At 46.6% G+C, this 20,970-nt stretch overlaps 1 protein-coding gene across 1 annotated transcript in view; it reads left to right on the forward strand.

The window, feature by feature from the left end:
* Nucleotides 1–20,970, forward strand: part of DYNC1H1 (dynein cytoplasmic 1 heavy chain 1) — a 91,243-nt gene that overhangs the window by 19,735 nt on the left and 50,538 nt on the right. The window contains exons 8-23 of the mRNA XM_037984524.2: nt 1,883–2,959; nt 3,658–3,837; nt 4,909–5,058; nt 9,362–9,508; nt 12,326–12,466; nt 12,824–13,000; nt 13,135–13,245; nt 13,330–13,449; nt 15,200–15,439; nt 17,888–18,043; nt 18,184–18,297; nt 18,840–18,950; nt 19,030–19,239; nt 19,421–19,567; nt 20,413–20,579; nt 20,668–20,841. Of these exons, the coding sequence (XP_037840452.1) occupies nt 1,883–2,959; nt 3,658–3,837; nt 4,909–5,058; nt 9,362–9,508; nt 12,326–12,466; nt 12,824–13,000; nt 13,135–13,245; nt 13,330–13,449; nt 15,200–15,439; nt 17,888–18,043; nt 18,184–18,297; nt 18,840–18,950; nt 19,030–19,239; nt 19,421–19,567; nt 20,413–20,579; nt 20,668–20,841 (3,422 nt within the window). The remainder of the gene's footprint in view (nt 1–1,882; nt 2,960–3,657; nt 3,838–4,908; nt 5,059–9,361; nt 9,509–12,325; nt 12,467–12,823; nt 13,001–13,134; nt 13,246–13,329; nt 13,450–15,199; nt 15,440–17,887; nt 18,044–18,183; nt 18,298–18,839; nt 18,951–19,029; nt 19,240–19,420; nt 19,568–20,412; nt 20,580–20,667; nt 20,842–20,970) is intronic.

A 20,970-nucleotide genomic window follows, 5' to 3' on the forward strand; every position in this document is an offset into this window, starting at 1 on the left:
CTAGCAATCCTCCTACCTCAGCTTCCTGAGTAGCTGGGACTACAGGCACACCCCACCATGCCCGGCTAATTTATTTGTGTATGTAGCAAGGGGTGGTTTGTAGAGGAGGGGTCTCACCATGTTGTCCAGGCTATTCTGGAACTCCTGAGCTCAAATGATCCGCCCACCTCAGCCTCCCAAAGTGCTGGGATTACAGGCATGAGCCACCACGCCCTGCCCGCAAGCATTGTTTTAATGTGTTTTTTGAAAAATTACTTCTTTTTGTTGTCCTTAGGATCTAGTGATTCTGTATTTATGTGTGTTTGTGTGTGTGTGTGTGCACGTGTGTGTGTGTGTATATATATATTTGAGACTGAGTCTCGCTCTGTCACCCAGGCTGGAGTGCAGTGGTGCGATCTCAGCTCACTGCAAACTCTGCCTCTGGGGTTCAAGCAGTTCTGCCTCAGCCTCCAAGTAGCTGGGATTACAGCTGCCAGCCAGCATGCCCAGCTAATTTTTGTATTTTTAGTAGAGATGGGGTTTCACCATGTTGGCCTGACCTCAAGTGATCCACCCGTCTCGGCCTCCCAAAGTGCTGGGATTACAGACGTGAGCCACCATGCCCGGCCCATCCAAATCTTAATTAGTGTTTTCCATCCATTTGTCCCTTCCTCCATCTTGCAAGGACCCTAGAGTCAGACTTCCTGGGTTCTAAATCCTAATTCCACCATTTAGTAGCTCTGTGACTGGAACACTTTATTTAATCTCTTTTTCTGAGAGTCCTCTTCTGTAAAACATGGATAGTAATTACATATACCTGAGATTTATTAAAATAATTAAATGAGTAATTTCTTTATACTTTTTTTTTTCTCTTCTGAATTTATCTTTCATTCTTCTTTGTTTTCTGAGACGGAGTCTTGCTCTGTCGCCCAGGCTGGAATGCAATGGCATGATCTTGGCTCACTGCAACCTCCACCTCCCAGGTTCAAGCGATTCTCCTGTCTCAGCCTCCTGAATAGTTGGGAATACAGGCACGTGCCACCATTCCCGGCAAATTTTTTGTATTTTTAGTAGAGCCAGGGTTTTACCATGTTGGCCAGGCTGGTATTGAACCCCTAACCTTGTGATCCATCCTCCTTGGCCTCCCAAAGCGCTAGGATTACAGGTGTGAGCCACTGCACCCGGCCTATCTTTCATTCTTCTTCACCAGTTCTTCTTTTAAAAAAATCTACTCCAACGAAACCATATTGTCTGAAAAACCTTTGTAGTACAGAGTTAAAATATACTCTATAGTATATTACTTGGCTTTGCTAAGTTGTGGTTCTAAAGTGTTTGACTCAAAGTTTAGAAATCCGTATTGCTAATTGGTAGCTTTTGTGTGGTATATACAACAGAATTTTAAAAGTCTTCCAGGCATGGTGGCTCACACCTGTAATTCCAGCACTTTGGGAGGCTGAGGTGGGAGGATCACCTGAGCCCAGCCGTTAGAGGCTGCACAGAGTGAGACCCTGTCTCATAAAAAATAAAAATAAAGTTTATTTTATTTATTTATTTGTTTTGAGACAGAGTCTCATTCTGTTGTCCAGGCTGGAGTGCAGTGTTGTGATCTCAGCTCACTCCAGCTTCCACCTCCTGGGTTCGAGTGAGTCTCCTGCCTCAGCCTCCCAAGTAGCTGGGATTACAGGCCTGCATCAACGCGCCCGGCTAATTTTTGTATTTTCAGTAGAAACGGGGTTTCAGCATGTTGGCCAGGCTGGTCTCGAACTCCTGACCTCAGGTGATCCACCCGCCTCACCCTCCCAAAGTGCTGGGATTATAGGCATGAGCCATTGCGCCCAGTTTAAAATAAATTTTAAAGCCTTCATTGGTCAGCATTTCTTGATGACATATCTTTCTCCTTTAGGTCACAGCAGTTGCACAACAGAATCAAGGAGAGGTCCCCGAACCCCAAGATATGAAAGTGGCTGAGGTTCTCTTTGATGCTGCAGATGCGAATGCCATTGAGGAAGTAAACCTTGCTTATGAGAATGTCAAGGAAGTGGACGGGCTGGATGTTTCCAAAGAGGGCACGGAAGCCTGGGAGGCTGCGATGAAGAGGTACGATGAGAGGATCGACAGAGTGGAGACCCGGATCACTGCTCGCCTTCGAGATCAGCTTGGCACAGCCAAGAATGCCAACGAGATGTTCAGGATTTTCTCGAGGTTTAATGCACTGTTTGTCAGGCCTCACATCCGTGGGGCCATTCGCGAATACCAGACCCAGCTGATCCAGCGTGTGAAAGATGACATCGAGTCTCTTCACGACAAGTTCAAGGTCCAGTACCCACAGAGTCAGGCTTGTAAGATGAGTCACGTTCGTGACTTGCCCCCTGTGTCGGGGTCTATCATCTGGGCTAAACAGATCGACAGGCAGCTGACAGCCTACATGAAGCGGGTGGAAGATGTCCTTGGCAAGGGCTGGGAAAATCACGTGGAGGGGCAGAAGCTGAAGCAGGATGGAGACAGCTTCCGTATGAAGCTCAACACACAGGAGATCTTTGATGACTGGGCAAGGAAGGTGCAGCAGCGCAACCTCGGTGTCTCAGGGCGCATTTTCACTATTGAAAGTACTCGGGTTCGGGGCCGAACTGGAAATGTGCTTAAGCTGAAAGTTAACTTTCTTCCTGAGATTATCACACTATCCAAAGAAGTCCGGAACCTCAAGTGGCTTGGTTTCCGAGTCCCACTGGCGATTGTGAACAAAGCCCATCAAGCAAACCAGCTTTACCCATTTGCCATCTCACTGATCGAGAGCGTTCGTACCTATGAACGGACCTGCGAGAAGGTGGAGGAGCGGAACACCATTTCGCTTTTGGTGGCTGGCTTGAAAAAAGAAGTGCAGGCCCTGATCGCAGAAGGCATTGCGTTGGTGTGGGAATCCTACAAACTTGACCCGTATGTACAGCGCTTAGCAGAGACTGTCTTCAACTTCCAAGAAAAGGTATGCTCTCGTGTAATCCTCAGGTGTCCTGGTAACGAATGAAGCACGGTAATAGCGAACTCAGCTAAAACACCAGGTCTCCCGAAGAAGGCATGCATGGTTGATGCAGCATACGGCCGTGTGAGGTGCAAGGGAGGACGACTCTTTGTACTCACCAGGCTGTTAGATGGTGCTGGGGCTTCAGGGAGGCCATTAAGTAACAACCTGAGTTTAGAAACAAGTGGAGAGCTAAAGGACACAGGAGTCTGACAGAGAGCAGAATGCAGTTTTATTGCTGATACAGCTGAATGCAGAGCAGGCTCTAGGTCTGCAGCCTTGGAGGCCTGCTAATGACCTACCCAGAGCCTGCGGCTGCCAGCAGAGCAGATGCATACGACAGCGAGACTGGCTCACCAGTTACAGGAGGAGCTGAACAGAGCACGTTTATTTCCTTCTCCCACATTTACCCATCAGAGGCCACCCCTCCCGTGAGTGGGAGTAAGGGAGGAGAAGCTGGGGAGGCTCCGTGCATTTTCCTTCCCTCTGCAAGGACGTGCGAGTGGGGATTAGTGTTCTCACCCCCGCAGCTAGGATTAGCTACTTATGGAAGAACCGCCTGGAGCATTTGTCAATGTATAATACCCGAGGAGAACGTTGTGTGAGAGTAAAGGAACAGAGTGTGAGTGGGTGTTTTAAATATTAAATATTTCTTCCTTCAGGTGGATGATCTGCTGATCATTGAAGAAAAAATAGACCTAGAGGTCCGTTCCTTGGAAACTTGTATGTATGACCATAAGACATTCTCAGAGATCTTGAACAGAGTCCAGAAAGCAGTGGATGACTTAAATCTGCACTCCTATTCCAATTTGCCCATCTGGGTTAACAAGCTTGACATGGAGGTAAGGGTTAGAATTTGCTTGTGTGTTCCTCCTTTTTCTTCTGCTTACCCTCCAGTAAGTTTATTAGTTTGTCACTAAAAAGTATTTTTCCCTGGAAATTATCTGTGATAGTTCACTTCTCCTCCAAAATCTCATTTAACTAATGATAAAACTGAATTGTGGCCAGGCACAGTGGCTCATCACGCCTGTAATCCTAGCATTTTGAGAGGCCGAGGCAGGCAGATCGCTTGAGCCCAGGAGTTCAAGACCAGCATGGGCAACACAGCAAGACCCTATCTCTACTATAAATACAAAAACTAGCCAGGTGTGGTGACGAGCACCTGTAGTCCCAGCTACTCAGGAAGCTGAGGTGGGAGGTCACTTGAGCCCAGGAGGCGGAGGTTGCAATGAGCCGAGATCGCACCACTGCACTCCAGCCTGTGTGGCAGAGTGAGACCCTGTCACACACACACAAAAGGAACTGAATTATGATACTGCATGTCAGTACTCACATCAAGTTTAAGTTGGAAGCAGGGAGATAAGAGGGAGAAGTAAGTGCGCCCTTTATTTGCTGGATATTTGATAACTTCCTATTTGCCCTTCCTTGCTTTTCTTATGATTCGTGTTACCTTTTCTAGCCCTCCAGGTGTCCTCCTCTGATGACCCTGCCCCTCCCCAACACCCAATTTAGAAATCCCAGCCACATTCTGCCCCTACCTGTATATCCCTGTAGATGAGTGGGGACAGGTAGAAGGTGTGGTATGTGTGCGTAAAGCACGCTTACCCATCCATTCCTTTTCTCATTGGTGGACTTCAGAGAGCACGCCAGAGGAGAGCGCTGGGGAGGAGGATATTTTATAGCAGAGGTTACAGGTTGTGAAGGATTGGTGATTCGGTATCCAAAGATGGAGAACACAGCCTAACAAGTGATCTGCAGCTGGGAGAAAGTGAGATTCTGAGAAGAGAGAGATGAAGGCTTATAGTTAGGAACTGTGTATCTTTGATCTGAAACACATACCACTTTCTAATGAACTTGCTTTGTGAGCTAACTTTTAGAAGAAACACTATTCTCTGATATAACATTGTCTGTAGATTGAAAGAATATTGGGCGTCCGTCTGCAAGCTGGCCTAAGAGCTTGGACCCAGGTTCTTCTTGGACAAGCTGAAGATAAAGCAGAAGTTGACATGGACACGGATGCTCCGCAAGTTAGTCACAAGCCTGGTGGAGAGCCAAAGATCAAAGTGAGTACTTCTGTGGCATTCTATTTGCTAGTAAGTACAATAACAAAACTCTCCCGTTAAAAAGCACCTATGAAAAGGTCACTTAGTGTGGACACCTGGCAGATGCCACCTTAACCAGGTGATGAAGGTCAGCCTCACCCGTGGCGATGTGCAGGTGTCATGTGCCCTCTGATGTGATGTGATGGGAAGGGAAGGGCAGGTCACCTCTGCGCTCTTTTTCCAAAATCCCTCGCTCTCATGTGAGATGTTAACATTAGAGAAAGCTGGTGGAGGATATGTGAAAACTCCTTGTACTTCCCTTGCAACTCTCTTGTAAGTCTAAAATAATTATTTTAAGTCCTAAAAAATGAAAAATTAAATTTTAGAAAAAAAACTACACTGTGGAAAAAAATGTCTTACCCAACATTCATGCAGTAAATTATTTCAAGAACTGCAGGTAATCATTACCACCAGAAGAAGGTGTTCAGACCGTGACGTTGAAACGTACTCTACTGTTTTAACAAAGGTCTCAGTCCACATCCCTGGGAAGAAGGTGGCACACGGTGGCCACCGCATAGAGTAGTAGTCTAGCCGGGCGCGGTGGCTCAAGCCTGTAATCCCAGCACTTTGGGAGGCCGAGACGGGCGGATCACGAGGTCAGGAGATCGAGACCATCCTGGCTAACATGGTGAAACCCCGTCTCTACTAAAAATACAAAAAAATAAGCCGGGCGAGGTGGCGGGCGCCTGTAGTCCCAGCTGCTCGGGAGGCTGAGGCAGGAGAATTGCGCGAACCCGGGAGGCGGAGCTTGCAGTGAGCAGAGAGCGGGCCACTGCACTCCAGCCTGGGTGACAGAGCGAGACTCCGTCTCAAAAAAAAAAAAAAAAAAAGAGTAGTAGTCTGTGCCTCCCGAGCCATCTCTTCCCCATTGGTGTGGAGCTTAGCAAGCTTTCTACACAACTGAATGCTTCTGTCAACTAGCACTGTGTAAGCAGGCCCTATCTGCTGCTGTTGGTGGTGGTTACGAAGGAATCCACCTTACAGTTAGTGTTTGTAGTATTTGTGTTATATTCACCAATAAAAAGGCCTCACAAAACAGTAAAAACTTTGATCTGGGAGAAACAGTTGGCTTTGTTTCCCTACCTACACTTTACCTTTTTATTTTTTTCCCTTGCACTGGAAAAATGTTTTCATTTTTGAATATTTCTATTTTTACCTTTGACTATTACTATTACTGGATATTCATCCCCAGAGCATACTTTTTAGAATACCAAGTCCCAGAGAAGCAAATGAGTGTTTCTGAATTGATACAATTACAGTCATGCACTGCATAATGACATTTCAGTCAACGACAGACCACATATACAATGGTGGTCCTGAAGATTACAATACCATATTTTTACTGTGCCTTTTCTTTTTCTTTTCTTTTTTTTTTTGAGACGGAGTCTCGCTCTGTTGCCCAGGCTGGAGTGCAGTGGCCGGATCTCAGCTCACTGCAAGCTCCGCCTCCCGGGTTTACACCATTATCTTGCCTCAGCCTCCCGTTACTGTCCGTTTTCTATGTTGAAATATGTTTAGATACACAGATACTTACCATTGTGTTCCAGTTGCCTGCAGTATTCAGTACAGTACCGTGCTGTGCAGGTTTGCAGCCCAGGAGCGATCGGCCGTGCCACGTAGCCTAGGTGGGCAGTCGGCTCTATCATCTCGACTTGTGTAGGTACATGCTGTGGAGTCTGCACGGTGACAGAATCGCCTAACCGTGATTCTCAGAACGTGTCCCTGTTGTTCAGCAACACATGACTATCTAGTGGAGACTAAGTTGGAATTCTTGTTTAGCTTAAAGCACTGGCAGGCGGCACAGACTTACCTGACCTTGGTCAACCTAAGTCATTGCCCGACAACTGATAACCTGACTTGTATCACTGCTTCAGTGGTGCTAGTTTCTCAGGTCTCAAGGTCATTATATTGAGACATCGTCATATACTTATGTCCCATCAGATGAAGGTTCATTGAGTACCTGTTATCCTTAGAGCACTTTCGTTATCCTTAGAGGACTCACTGGTTTCTTTTCATAAGCAAAAAGTGCCTCTTCTTAAAGAGCACTTTGCAGACATTTCACTCCTTTTCCAGTAAGTTTGAGTTGGGAGCTTTTACCTTGTAGCAGAGCAGTATTAACATGTAGTTGGTTCACCTGGGAAACAAAGAGGCTGGCTGTGGGGCTGACCGTGTGAATGCGGGTCACACTGAGTGTGGGAGAAGGTGTTGTGTAATGTGCTGAGGCGGCCACCTCAGTGGAGAAATGGAAAGACTCAATTTTAAGCTAATGTGAAATCAGAGACTGCTGTAATAAATAAATGCCTTAAGAGTATTCAGAATATGCTTCCATATTTCAAAATATAAAATGTAACATGACAGGAGATTTTGCATTTGACATCGTGTCTGAGAAGGAAGGGCCAGACTTTGGAACCTTTGGAAGCTGCTGTCACAGGTCTTGCAAGGCTAGGCCTAGGCTTTGGTCTAAAAGGAACATTTTAAAAGTTGCCCTGTAAAGTTATTTGGTGTCATTGACCAATTGCATTCCTCCTAAAAAGCAAGTGGCATCGTTGCTTGGGTAATAGAGGATGTGTTTCAGCCCTGAGATGTTCGAGTTGAAGAGCTCAGTTTTCCCTGAGCATTTCTCTATTTTTCCAGTTATCCCCAAAATTTCTATGTATTATGTTTTTGGGGAAGTGAGGTGTGCTCAGTTTTTTAATCTAACAACTAGTTTTGGGGACTTGCCCACGTCTCTGGGATTTGAATGGGGATTGTATCCCATTTTACTGTCTTTTAGGTTTACATTTACCACGTTTCTCTTCTCTGTTCCCCTTGCCCACTGGGGACTCCTCTTTGGCTCCTTGAAGTTTGATGCTTAGAGTTGGAAGTCCAGCAGGCAGGTGATCATGCTGCAAGCTCTTTCTGGACCTCTGGCAAAGGGAGTGGTCAGTGAAGGCCGTCGTTACCTTGGGATCTGCCAGACTGGGGTGTTTTCGCTATCTGCTGTCCACAGCTCTCCACTGTAATCCGAATACTTTGCCGTGCACTAACCTCTTTGGAGATAAAATTCATTAGTGTGTTACTAGATGTTAATTTTTTTTGCAGAAAATACAGTACTGTGTCTTAATTAATTATTAATATTTAAAATATTTCATTCCTTAACTCTCCCTCATTTGCTTTGCCCACAGCCTATTCAGTTCCTTTTTTGGCAGGATTCTGCAAAATGTGTCTCACCTGCTACTGAGATTGTTCAGCCTCTGATGTATTTGTATTGATTTGTTTCTGGTGGTAGCTTGTCCTGAAATGTGTGTAGAAAACAAGTGTTGTATGATAAAATTGTTGTGTAGTGCGTGCTGTGTGGAGTTCAGAGGAAACCAGACTCAGTGATTAACGATGCCAGAAAATGCGAGTGACCAGCCATGGTTCAGACGGCAGTGGTGCTGTTCCTCTTTTGTGGCCTCTTAGACTTCTGTTGCCCTAAAATTCCGTTTTATTGGGAACCCATTTTTCCACCTGGTCTTTCTTGACAGGGTTTTTTCCTATTTTAAACAGTTTCTAAGTAAAATTCTGTATTTCAAGAGTGAAAAACACACACACACACACACACACACGAATTAGCTGGGCATGGTGGTACGTGCCTGTAGTCCCAGCTTCTTGGGAGGCTGAGGCAGGAGAATGGCTTGAACCCGGAGGCGGATCTTGCAGTGAGCCGAGATGGTGCCACTGCACTCCAGCCTGGCAACAGAGTGAGACTCCGTCTCAAATAAAACAAAAACAAAACCAAAACAAAAATTAGCTGGGTGTGATGGTGCATGCCTGTGGTCCCAGCTACTTGGGGGGCTGAGGCAGGAGGATTGCTTGAGCCCAGAATGTCAAGTGAGCCATGTCGCCACAACACTCCAGCCTGGGTGAGAGAATGAGACCCTATCTCAAGAAAGAAAAACCAAAGGACTTGGCATGGTGGCTCACACCTGTAATCCCAACACTTTGGGAGGCTAAGGCGGGTGGATCACCTGAGATCAGGAGTTTGAGACCAGCCTGACCAACATGCTGAAACCCATCTGTACTAAAAATGTATAATTAGCTGGGCGTGGTGGCACATGCCCATAATCCCAGCTACTTGGGAGGCTTGGGAGAATCACTTGAACCCCGGAGACAGAGGTTGCAGTGAGCCAAGGTTGCACCATTGCACTGCAGCCTGGACAATAAGAGTGAAACTCTGTCTTAAAACAAAAAATATTGTATTGCAATAGATTGCTGAGTAAAAAATGAAACCTTTCTTTCACAGAATGTCGTTCATGAGCTAAGAATAACCAATCAGGTAATCTACTTGAATCCGCCAATTGAAGAGTGCAGATACAAGCTGTATCAGGAAATGTTTGCCTGGAAGATGGTTGTCCTGTCTCTCCCCAGGATCCAGAGTCAGAGGTACCAGGTGAGCCTTCGGCGACTTGAAGCACACGCCTCTGACCAGGCTTCTCATGGGCTCGTGATACCACTTCTTCATGGGGCTTCTTTACATAAGCTCTTGATGTTGTTTACAAACTCCAGACATCCCAGGGAAAAGTTAGGGAGGCTTTTTGTTCCCTGACCTTTTTTTCCAACTAGTTACTTGGCATTTGTAGCTTGGTCTTAGTAGTCTCTTTGAACTTCTGTCCATGAGCTTTGGGAATCTCAATTCCTGCTTCTCCCTCTCCTCCCCACCCCCCACTTTTTATTAGGGGAATTTTAAAACATACACAAAAGTTGAGGGAATCAAGAGCCCCCCACCACACAGCTTTATCAATATGTGGCCAATGTTATTTATATTTTCTTCCCTACCTCTCCACCCCCACCAGATTATCTTAAAGCAAATCTCAGATATAATATACTCGTGGTAAATTTTTAGAGCAAAAGGAAAGCTCAAAAGACCATTTAGTCCCCAGTGTCACTTCTAAACAGAACCAGTGGCTTTCAATAAAAAGATGGCACAACTTCTGCTATTGCAGACTCTTCCAGAATTTAGTGATCTTGTTAAGACATTATCCCTTTTCTTAACTTTGAACATAAACTCAGATCTTTTAGGATTTTTTTTGAGGTAGTTAATTGCCTATGGCTAAAATCGTGGTAGTGTTTCACCTAATGCTGGGCACTGTCCAGCTAATCAGAGCCAAGCTCTGGATATTGGCTTCTGCCCTTCAAGGAGTCCACATACAATCCTTAGCGTCTTTCTCATCATGCTTCTGTTTTTAACCAGCCACCTTTCTGTTTGCATCATTCTCTTGCTTATCTCCAAATTTAACAAACTAAAGCCAGCAGTCTCCTTGTTCCCTAGAGCCCATCCCCTCACTCTTGTTAGCTGTTCTTCCCTCTCTTCTGGGTCTTCAGTACCTAAACGGGACCCCACGTCCCCTGCAATCTTCATAAGGAAGCTCCCTTCTCAGGCGCTCATCCAGCCTCCTCCAGCACTGCTCTGTGTGATCGCCCGCGGTCCCACCCTGCCGACTAGTGAGCTGCTCTGTCCTTGCCTCACCTCTTAACTGCAGGATTTGATGGAAGCTGCCTCCTGCGTGATGCACTGGACTCTTCAGAACACCGTGCCTCCTGGTTCTCCTCCCACTTCAGTGGCTAGTCTCCTTTATTGGTTCCTCTTTTGCCTTCCCCTTAAACTCCCTCTAAATGTTCCATTCCCTCTCCACTCCTGTGCACTGTCTTTGTGGTCTCATCTAGTCTTATTGACTTTAAATGCCACCTGCAAGCTGACAGCTCTGTGTTCATATCTCCAGCTGACCTTTTCTCCCGATCCAGGCTTGTCTGGCCAGCTGCCAGCACGGCATCTCCACTTGGCTGTCTGGGAGTGGCGTCACACTGAGCACCTCTTGAGCCCTGCCTCCCCGAGTTTGATCTTCTCTCAGTCTTTCACTTCCCATCCTTCAGCTCATTCAGGCCAAAAATCGTGGTATTGTCCTTGACTACTATTGTGTGTCTCTTGAAAATGAATGCTGAGCTGTTCACTGGACCCACTCCCTACAAGATACCATCACCTCTCACTTGAATTATTAATGTTCCCTCCTATCTGTTCTCTCTGCCTTTGCCTCCCTAAAATCTGTTTTCAACACAGCAGCCAAAGCAAGTCTTAGATTCTGAGTCAATCCTGACACTCTTTTCAGAGCCCTTGAATGACTTCCTATCTCACTCATGAAAACCAAAGCCCCAGCGGCTTGCTGGGCCCCGTGTAACGTGCTGCTTATTGTTTCTCTGACTTCAGTTGCTGCTGCTTCTTCCTTCACTGGCTCTGCCCCGCCACACTGCAGTCTTGCTGGTCCTCAAACATGCTGGTAGACTCTTGCCCCTACGCCTTCACATTTGTTGATCTCAACTCAGAATCCTTGGCGGCAAATATTCACAACTTACCCCTCCCCGCTTCCTGGTTTCTCGCAACTTTCCCCTTCTCAGCGAGGCCTTTCCTGACCTCACTATTGAAAATGCAGCCTTCAGGCCGGGCGCGGTGGCTCACGCCTGTAATCCCAGCACTTTGGGAGGCTGAGACGGGCAGATCACGAGGTCAGGATCGAGACCATCCTAGCTAACACGGTGAAACCCCGTCTCTACTAAAAAATACGAAAAACTAGCCAGGCAAAGTGGCGGGTGCCTGTAGTCCCAGCTACTCGGGAGGCTGAGGCAGGAGAATGGCGTAAACCTGGGAGGCGGAGCTTGCAGTGAGCAGAGATCCGGCCACTGCACCCCAGCCTGGGTGACAGAGCGAGACTCCGCCTCAAAAAAAAAAGAAAAAAAAAGGGAACATGCAGCCTTCCCCGTGCTGTGCCCACGCTCCGTCTCCTCCTCACTCTTGCTCCGTAGTTCCCTCTCACCACCTGACATTCTGGCTGTTTTGCTGATTCCCTAATCGCATCTCTCCTCCCATAGAGTGTAAGTAAGTAGGGATTTTTTTATCTGCTTTTTGTACCTAGAATAGTGTCTGGCATGTAACAGGCACTCAGATAGTTAAAATGAGCAAATGGCTTCATGCACTCTTCAGCTGTTTTTGCATTGCCACATTTCTCTGTTGTCATTAATGTGTCTTGTATTGGTTTGATGAATTAAATATAAGTAGGCTTTCTGGTTACTTGTGGCCAGGGTAAGTGGTTGTTACCCCTTAAATGCCATTTTGGCCATGAGCTTTTTTCAGTTCATTTTATTTAAGTAAAAGGTGACACTTAGATTACTGCTTTCATATACACTACTTGCATTCATTTCGGCTTTGGTTGGCTAGGTGGGTGTACATTACGAATTGACTGAGGAAGAGAAATTCTATCGGAATGCTTTAACACGGATGCCTGATGGCCCTGTTGCCCTGGAAGAGTCGTATTCTGCTGTCATGGGCATTGTAACTGAAGTTGAGCAATATGTCAAGGTAAGAAACTCCTAATTTCATTCAAATATGCATATGATCTATTCTAGACGCTTAAGAGTACAAGATATAAAGAACATGGAACTAAAACGTCTTGACTGTATGTGTGGTTTGCTGGATTATGTTTGCTCTTTCAAAGCAGAGAGTAAATGCTAGGATACATCTTTTGGAGTTTTAACCATGACATTCGAGAATAGTAAGTTTTATTCTTTTTTGATATGAAAATTCTGAGAATCTCAAGTGAGAATTTCTCTAACAGTGGTGAAAGACATGAACCTTCTTAATGGAAAATGTGAACGTAAGAGGTGCTAGTATTCTACAAAACTCAAACTGTTATTTAACTGTGTTCTTCATTTGCAGGTTTGGCTTCAGTATCAGTGTTTATGGGATATGCAAGCTGAAAACATCTATAACAGACTTGGAGAAGATCTCAACAAATGGCAGGCTCTCCTGGTCCAAATAAGGAAGGCCAGAGGAACCTTTGACAATGCGGAAACCAAGAAAGAGTTTGGACCGGTAGTTATAGATTATGGCAAGGTGAGCGCTGCTGTCTAGTTGAAAGGTATCAAGGGAAGTGTAAAAGCAATATTTCTGTTAGACTGATACTCATTTGAAGGATAAATGCCAGCAGAAAACTGCTGATGATGTATTGTGTGCTGTTTCACCCTCAGGTACAATCTAAGGTGAACTTGAAATATGACTCTTGGCATAAGGAGGTTCTTAGCAAATTTGGGCAGATGCTAGGATCAAACATGACGGAATTCCATTCCCAGATCTCAAAGGTGAGGACATAAGATTCTGTCTCTGTAACCAGTCTACTGGTAAACCCCGGCTCTGTGATGAAATGCTCCCCTCTCTCTGAACAGTCCCGCCAAGAGTTGGAGCAGCACTCAGTAGACACAGCCAGCACCTCCGATGCAGTGACCTTCATCACCTATGTGCAGTCTTTGAAACGGAAGATCAAGCAGTTTGAGAAGCAAGTTGAGGTGAGCTTTATGAATATTTAAAAATTTTCAGCTGGGCGCCGTGGCTCACGCCTGTAATCCCAGCAGTTTGGGAGGCCGAGGCGGGCGAATCACAAGGTCAGGAGATCAAGACCATCCTGGTTAATGCGGTAAAACCCCATCTCTACTAAAAATACAAAAAATTAGTCGGGTGTGGTGGCGGGTGCCTGTAGTCCCAGCTACTCGGGAGGCTGAGGCAGGAGAATGGTGTGAACCTGAGAGGCGGAGCTTGCAGTGAGCCGAGATGGCGCCACTGCACTCCAGCCTGGGCAACAGAGAGCAAGACTGTCTCAAAAAAAATAAATAAATAAAAATTTAAAAATCACACTAGATCTCTAGTTTAATTTGGCTTCTATAGTATTTTGCATTCTGAGAGAATGACCTGACTCAACCCTTAAGGCACTCTTTTCTTAGTATGGCCCACAGATCATCTCTATTACGACAGCCTGATGTGCTTGTTAAAACTCAGTGCAGTCCAGGCGTGGTGGCTCACGCCTGTGATCCCAGCACTTTGGGAGTCTGAGGTGGGCAGATCACCTGAAGTCAGGAGTTTGAGACCAGCCTGGCCAATATGGTAAAACCCCATCTCTACTAAAGATATACAAAAAATTACCTGAGTGTGGTGGCACGTGCCTGTAGTCCCAGCTACTCGGGAGGCTGAGGCAGGAGAATCGCTGGAAGCTGGGAGGTGGAGGTTGCAGTGAGCCGAGATCGTGCCAGTGCCCTCCAGCCTGGGTGACAGAGCAAGACTCCATCTCAGAAAGCTAAATAAATAATGAAAAACTCAGTGCAGATACTTGGCATCTGGGTTTTTCTGTTTTTTGTTGTTGTTTTCCGAGATGGAGTCTCACTCTGTCACCTAGGTTGGGGTACAGTGGTGCAATCTCGGCTCACTGCAACCTCTGCCTCCCAGGTTCAAGCAATTCTCCTGCCTCAGCCTCCCAAGTAGCTGGGATTACAGGTGCCCACCACCATGCCCGACTAGTTTTTGTATTTTTAGTAGAGACGGGGTTTCTCCGTGTTGGCCAGGGTGGTCTCGAATTCCTGGCCTCAGGTGATCTGCCCGCCTTGACCTCCCAAAGTGCTGGGATTACAGGCGTGAGCCACCATGCCTGGCCAAGTATCCTTTTAATAACTTGGAATAAAGGGTGAAGCCCATCTCTACCTTGCTTTGTATCCTGTCCGGGGCCATCTGGATGCAGTGGAGTGCAGCACCCAGACTAGCTGCAGTGGGCTCTCAGAGGAAGTTGCCTCTGGCCACAGTGTCTTAGGATGAATGGTTTTAGGAGAAGAGCACATGTATCGATCTTGTGTGTTTTGTTTTGTTTGAGGCAGCATCTCACCTGTCACCCAGGCTGGAGTGCAGTGGCAGGATCCTAGCTCACTGCAGCCTCAATCTCCTCAAACCTCCTCAAATCTCCTCACATCTCCTCCTCAGCCTCTTGAGTAGCTGGGGTTACAGATACATGCCACCATGCCTGGCTGATTTTTTTATTTTTAAGTAGAGACGAAGTCCTGCCATGTTGCCCAGGCTGGTCTTAAACTCCTGGACTCAAGCAATCCACCCGCCTCAGCCTCCCAAAGTGCTGGGATTACAGGCGAGAACCACTGTGTCCGGCCCGTCTTGCATGTTTTATAACTATCAAGTGCCTTCTCTTTCATGGGGCTCTAATTAATCATTTCTATCATTGTTATAGAAGAAAAAATTTGATTTATTTGTTAACTCTCAAAGCTCTACCGCAATGGCCAGCGCTTACTGGAAAAGCAAAGATTCCAGTTCCCACCTTCCTGGCTTTATATTGACAACATCGAGGGAGAGTGGGGAGCCTTCAATGACATCATGCGGCGAAAGGACTCTGCCATTCAGCAGCAGGTGGCAAACTTGCAAATGAAGATTGTCCAGGAGGATCGGGCCGTGGAAAGCCGCACCACCGACCTGCTGACCGACTGGGAGAAGACCAAGCCTGTCACGGTGAGTCCCGCCTGTTGGGGACCCAGGAGACTCCTCACCCAGCAGTGTGATTTGGTGACTTTCTTTCAAGCCTAAAAGTCCTTGCTGTGACTGAGCTTTCCAGTACTGAAGACTCTTTTCCTTTTTGTAGTTAAAAAAGCAGATGGAGATAGTAAATGTGAAAATATGAAGCCCAGCTTAGACCTCTTTTTACCCAGAATGGCATTCAGGAGCTCGTTTTAAGGATTAAAGTTTTTCTGTTCTTAGATCGTTCATTCTCTTACGTAGATATGCACAGAAATTAGAATTTAATTTCCTATAGACAAAGGCCAAGCTTCCCACTGCTGCTGCTAGTTAATTTGATTTTGGTTGGATGGTCTCTGTTTTTGCCAGTGCTGCCGGTGGGTTGTGGAGAGGCAGGTTCTGTTGCCATCGTTACCGTAGCCATTAAACCTGCCACCACTCAGAAACTGCCACATCCACTCTTCTTCTTGCATTCAAGTATTTATTGAGCACCAGCTGTGTTCCAGGCATTGTTCTAGGTTGTGCAGATATAGCAGTGAGTGAAAAGGACAAGAGCCTCCTACCTTCATGGAATCACGCTCAGTGGGAGAGAGAAAAAATGAGCCAGAAGAGACAGGCAAGGCAGGTGGTAGTGCTGCTGCGACAGAAGTGGGTGAGAGGATGCTGGCTTGGTGGCTACTGCCGTGCCTGGGAGGGTGGTGTGGAAGGGGGCTGGCAACTTGTGCTGATGGCGGAGACGATAGTAGATAACGGTGTGTTTGGTTTACTGGGAGTGGAATTCAAAATTGTATGTATTTTATGTTCTGCTCCCCTTGTTATTTGTATTGGTGGTTTCCTAAGGGCGCATGAAATTATCTGGAGAGCGTGTAAATGCAAATGCCCGGGCCCTCTCCTCTCTACATGCTGATCCCGTTGGGTTATCGTGGGTCCCAGGCGAGTGGTTTGTTTTCTTTCTAATTTTCAAATTTTTAAATTTTTATTTATTTATGGAATATAAGCGTAGAAAAGACAAATGGAAAAGATGTGAACATATTTTGAGTATTAATCTTTTTCTCATTTGGGGATGTAAGTTTCCTACAGTAGGCCAGTGACAGATTGAGCTTTCCACAGAGATCTGCTGGTGAATGTCCCATCCTGCTGGTAACCGCTCCCGTGCTGCTGGGCCCCTCCCTGCGGGTTCTACTGTGTCCTTGGTTTTTAATTTTGATTTGATGGTCTCTGCTTTTGCCAGTGCTGCTATTGCTGCTACGTTATGAGTGCTTGCTCCAGTGGAGGAGTTGAGTAGTAGTAGCAAGATTCTGGTCATCAAAATTTGAATATTTCTTATCACCTCACCTTGGTGCCAGTAATGTGTTATAGTTAAATTTTTTTTTTTTTTTTGAAACGGAGTCTTGCTCTGTCGCCCGGGCTGGAGTGCAGTGGCGCGATCTCAGCTCACTGCAAGCTCCACCTCCTGGGTTCACACCATTCTCCTGCCTCAGCCTCGCGAGTAGCTGGGACTATAGGCGCCTGCCACCACCCCTGGCAAATTTTTTGTATTTTTTAGTAGAGATGGGGTTTCACTGTGTTAGCCAGGATGGTCTCGATCTCCTGACCTCATGATCCACCCACCTCGACCTCCCAAAGTGCTGGGATTACGCCCGGCCAAAAATTTTTTTTGAGGCAGAGTCTCACTATGTCGCCCAGGCTGGAGTGCAGTGATGTGGTCATAGCTCATTGAAGCCTCTGTTTCCTGGGATCAAGCATTGTAGCCGGAACTACAGGCGTGCCCCGCCATACCCAGCTTACTGTTTATTTTTAGTAGAGATGAAGTCCCAGGCTGGTCTGAAACTCCTGAACTCAAGCAGTCTCCCCGCCTTCGCCTCCCAAAGTGATAGGATTACAGGCGTGAGCCACCGCGTCCAGCCTAAGTACAATGTTTTTTGATATCTTGCCTTAGTAGAAAACAGCAATATTTTGTACACTTCTCAACAGTTATCAAAATGAAAAGGAAATATGCCAATAGTAGTGTTAATGCTGAAGTAGAGTCTGTTTCTGGTGATTTCTCATTCTTCTCTTAGCTAGGTGACTGATGTAACAACTGTGTTCTCTGGGGAGGATATGGCTGGCAGGCCCCGGGGGTTTGTCCTCTTGTATCACTGGGGGTGTGCACTTGAGACCGAGTCTGTGCTGCCTCTTCTCCCACCTTCCAGGGTACTGAGTAAGACAATGGCTAAATCAAGAGATGCTCCACCATTCTATTTTATGTAAAATATTGATGTAAAAATTAAATTCACTACTGTACACACATCCAAAGTGGACATCTTGTTGAATGTTTCCCTATGAAGATGTGTGCAAAGAATCCGAAACGTCCAGAAGCCCTGCAGGCTCCATGCGCCATCTTAAAGCCTCCGTGCTCATCTCTCCCGAGACGTTGTGCTCCAATTCTCTGTGCTCTGCTTTCAGGGCAACCTTCGCCCAGAAGAGGCACTTCAGGCTCTCACCATATATGAAGGGAAGTTTGGTAGGCTGAAGGACGACAGAGAGAAGTGTGCAAAGGCCAAGGAGGCGCTGGAATTGACAGATACTGGGCTTCTCAGTGGCAGTGAAGAGCGCGTGCAGGTATGAACCACTGGGGAGGGGTGGAGAGTCCTGCTCCCCACCCGGACTCTGCCATTGACTTTGTTCATCTCTGGGGCCCTGCCAGATTCTGGGGCCATTTCTGTTTCCAAAGTCAACTGCTTTACTACTCTCAATCACAGGTGGCCTTAGAAGAATTACAGGACCTCAAAGGCGTTTGGTCAGAACTTTCTAAGGTTTGGGAGCAAATCGATCAGATGAAGGAGCAACCCTGGGTTTCAGTACAGCCTCGAAAGGTATATCTCATGAAATCGGTGTTTGTGTATGTCTATTTTAACAGTTACAGACCTTATTTAGGAACATGACAAGCCAAGTTCGTGTATTTGTATTGTGAGTTCATAAGATGTCACTTAATGTCCTGCATGTCATTTACATTATTCGTCCAGAATATTGTAAAACTTATTTTGAAACCTTTTTTTTTTTTTTTTTTGAGATGGAGTCTTGCTCTGTCCCCCAGGCTGGAGTGTAGTGGCGCGATCTCGGCTCACTGCAAGCTCCGCCTCCTGAGTTCACACCATTCTCCTGCCTCAGCCTCCTGAGTAGCTGGGACTACAGGCGCCCGCCACCGCGCCTGGCTAATTTTTTGTATTTTTAGTAGAGATGGGGTTTCACTGTGGTCTCGATCTCCTGACCTTGTGATCCGCCTGTCTCGGCCTCCCAAAGTGCTGGGATTAGAGGCGTGAGCCGCCGCGCCCGGCCTGAAACCATTTTTTAAAGAAATATTTCCATTTAAAGAAATGCCGGCAAGCTAAATAGCATCTTATGTTTCTCTCGACAGCTTCGACAAAATTTGGATGCCCTCCTGAACCAGCTGAAAAGCTTCCCTGCCCGGTTGCGACAGTATGCGTCCTATGAGTTTGTTCAGAGGCTTCTGAAAGGTTACATGAAGGTGGGTGACCAGTGTCACACAGTGATGAGTGTCCGTCAGAAATGCACCTGCACAGACACTTCGTTTACTTTCTCCACAGATAAACATGTTGGTGATTGAACTGAAATCTGAAGCACTTAAAGACCGCCATTGGAAACAGCTCATGAAAAGGCTTCATGTTAATTGGGTTGTTTCTGAGCTAACCCTTGGCCAAATCTGGGATGTTGACTTGCAGAAAAATGAAGCTATTGTCAAGGATGTACTGCTTGTGGCACAAGGGGAGATGGCTTTGGAAGAATTTTTGAAGCAGGCAAGTAATAAGACTGAACGGCTGCTTTTATGTTGTGTTCCGGGCTGTTACATGGATCTGAGCTATGTAAAAATGGAGCCTTGTCATCTGTGGTCCTTTTGGTTCTCATAGTGCTTGGTCCCTTGTGCAACTAGTGGATGCCCACATATTGATAACGTGCATCTTTCTGGTTTGAATTCAGATACGAGAAGTGTGGAATACTTATGAGCTAGACTTGGTTAACTATCAGAACAAGTGCCGCTTGATCCGCGGCTGGGATGACCTCTTCAACAAGGTCAAAGAGCACATCAACAGCGTCTCGGCCATGAAGCTCTCTCCGTATTATAAGGTGCTGTCGCTGGGGAAGGACGCTCACACTCCCCGCCAGTGGTCTCCCACACTTTCACTGTAATACCTTTTCACTGACAGTTACTAGGTGCCTGTTTTTTGTTTTATTTTTTGAGACAGAGTCTCACTCTGTCTTCCACGCTGGAGTGCAGTGGTATGATCACAGCTCACTGCTGCAGCCTTGACTTCCTGGGCTCAAGTGATCCTCCCACCTCAGCCTCTAGGTAGTTGGGACCACAGGCACATGCCACCATGCTTGGCTAACTTTTTGTTTTTTGTGGAGACAGCATCTCACTGTATTGCCCAGGCTGGTATCGAACTCATGGGCTTAAGCAGTCCTCCTGCACCGGCCTCCTGAAGCGCCCGGATTACAGGCGTGAGTCACCACAGCCAGCCAATACCTGGTTTTTTGTTTGCTTGCCTTTTTTTTTTTTTTTTTTTTTTTTTGAGGTGGAGTCTCGCTCTCACCCAGGCTGGAGTGCAATGGCACCATCTCGGCGCACTGCAACCTCCACCCCCGGGTTGAAGTGATTCTCCTGCCTCAGCCTCCCAAGTAGCTGGGATTACAGCTACGCGCCACCATACCTGGCTAATTTTTGTATTTTAGGTCGAGACAGGGTTTCACCATGTTGGCCAGGCTAGTCTCAAACTCCTGACCTCAAGTGATCCACCTACCTCGGCCTCCCAAAATGCTGGGATTACAGGTGTGAGCCACCTGCACCCATCTACTTACAATGTGAATGAGATTACTTCATGAGATCCTGATCTGCATTTTTCAGTGAGTTTTGGCATGTCTGTGAGTAAAAGGGTTAGCACTTTACCTCTGCCCTCTTGTCTGTCCACCAGGTTTTTGAAGAGGATGCACTCAGCTGGGAAGATAAGCTGAACAGGATCATGGCTCTCTTTGATGTGTGGATTGATGTGCAGAGGCGGTGGGTCTACCTGGAGGGTATCTTCACAGGCAGTGCAGATATCAAGCACCTGCTGCCAGTGGAAACCCAGCGGTTTCAGAGGTATGGCCTCCAGCCAGAGAGCCAGATTTGCCAGCAGCTGGTAACTACTCTATGCAAAGGCTGACGCATGTTTTAATTTCATTTGTAGCATCAGCACTGAGTTTTTGGCTCTAATGAAAAAAGTGTCCAAGTCTCCCCTTGTTATGGATGTTCTGAATATCCAGGGAGTACAGAGGTCTCTGGAAAGATTGGCAGACCTGCTAGGAAAGATCCAGAAAGCATTGGGAGAATATCTGGAAAGAGAGCGGTCATCTTTCCCCAGGTAAGATCCTTACTTTGACTTGGCTTGGAGACAAGCTGGATTTCAGTTGTGCATTTTTCCAGCTATCTTCTGTCCCTTCTGGGCCTCTGTTTGTTAGTTTTGACAAGAAGGATTTTGTTAGCCAATAAT

Source organism: Chlorocebus sabaeus, chromosome 24 (genome assembly GCF_047675955.1).
Source record: "Chlorocebus sabaeus isolate Y175 chromosome 24, mChlSab1.0.hap1, whole genome shotgun sequence".
Lineage (NCBI taxonomy): Eukaryota > Metazoa > Chordata > Mammalia > Primates > Cercopithecidae > Chlorocebus > Chlorocebus sabaeus.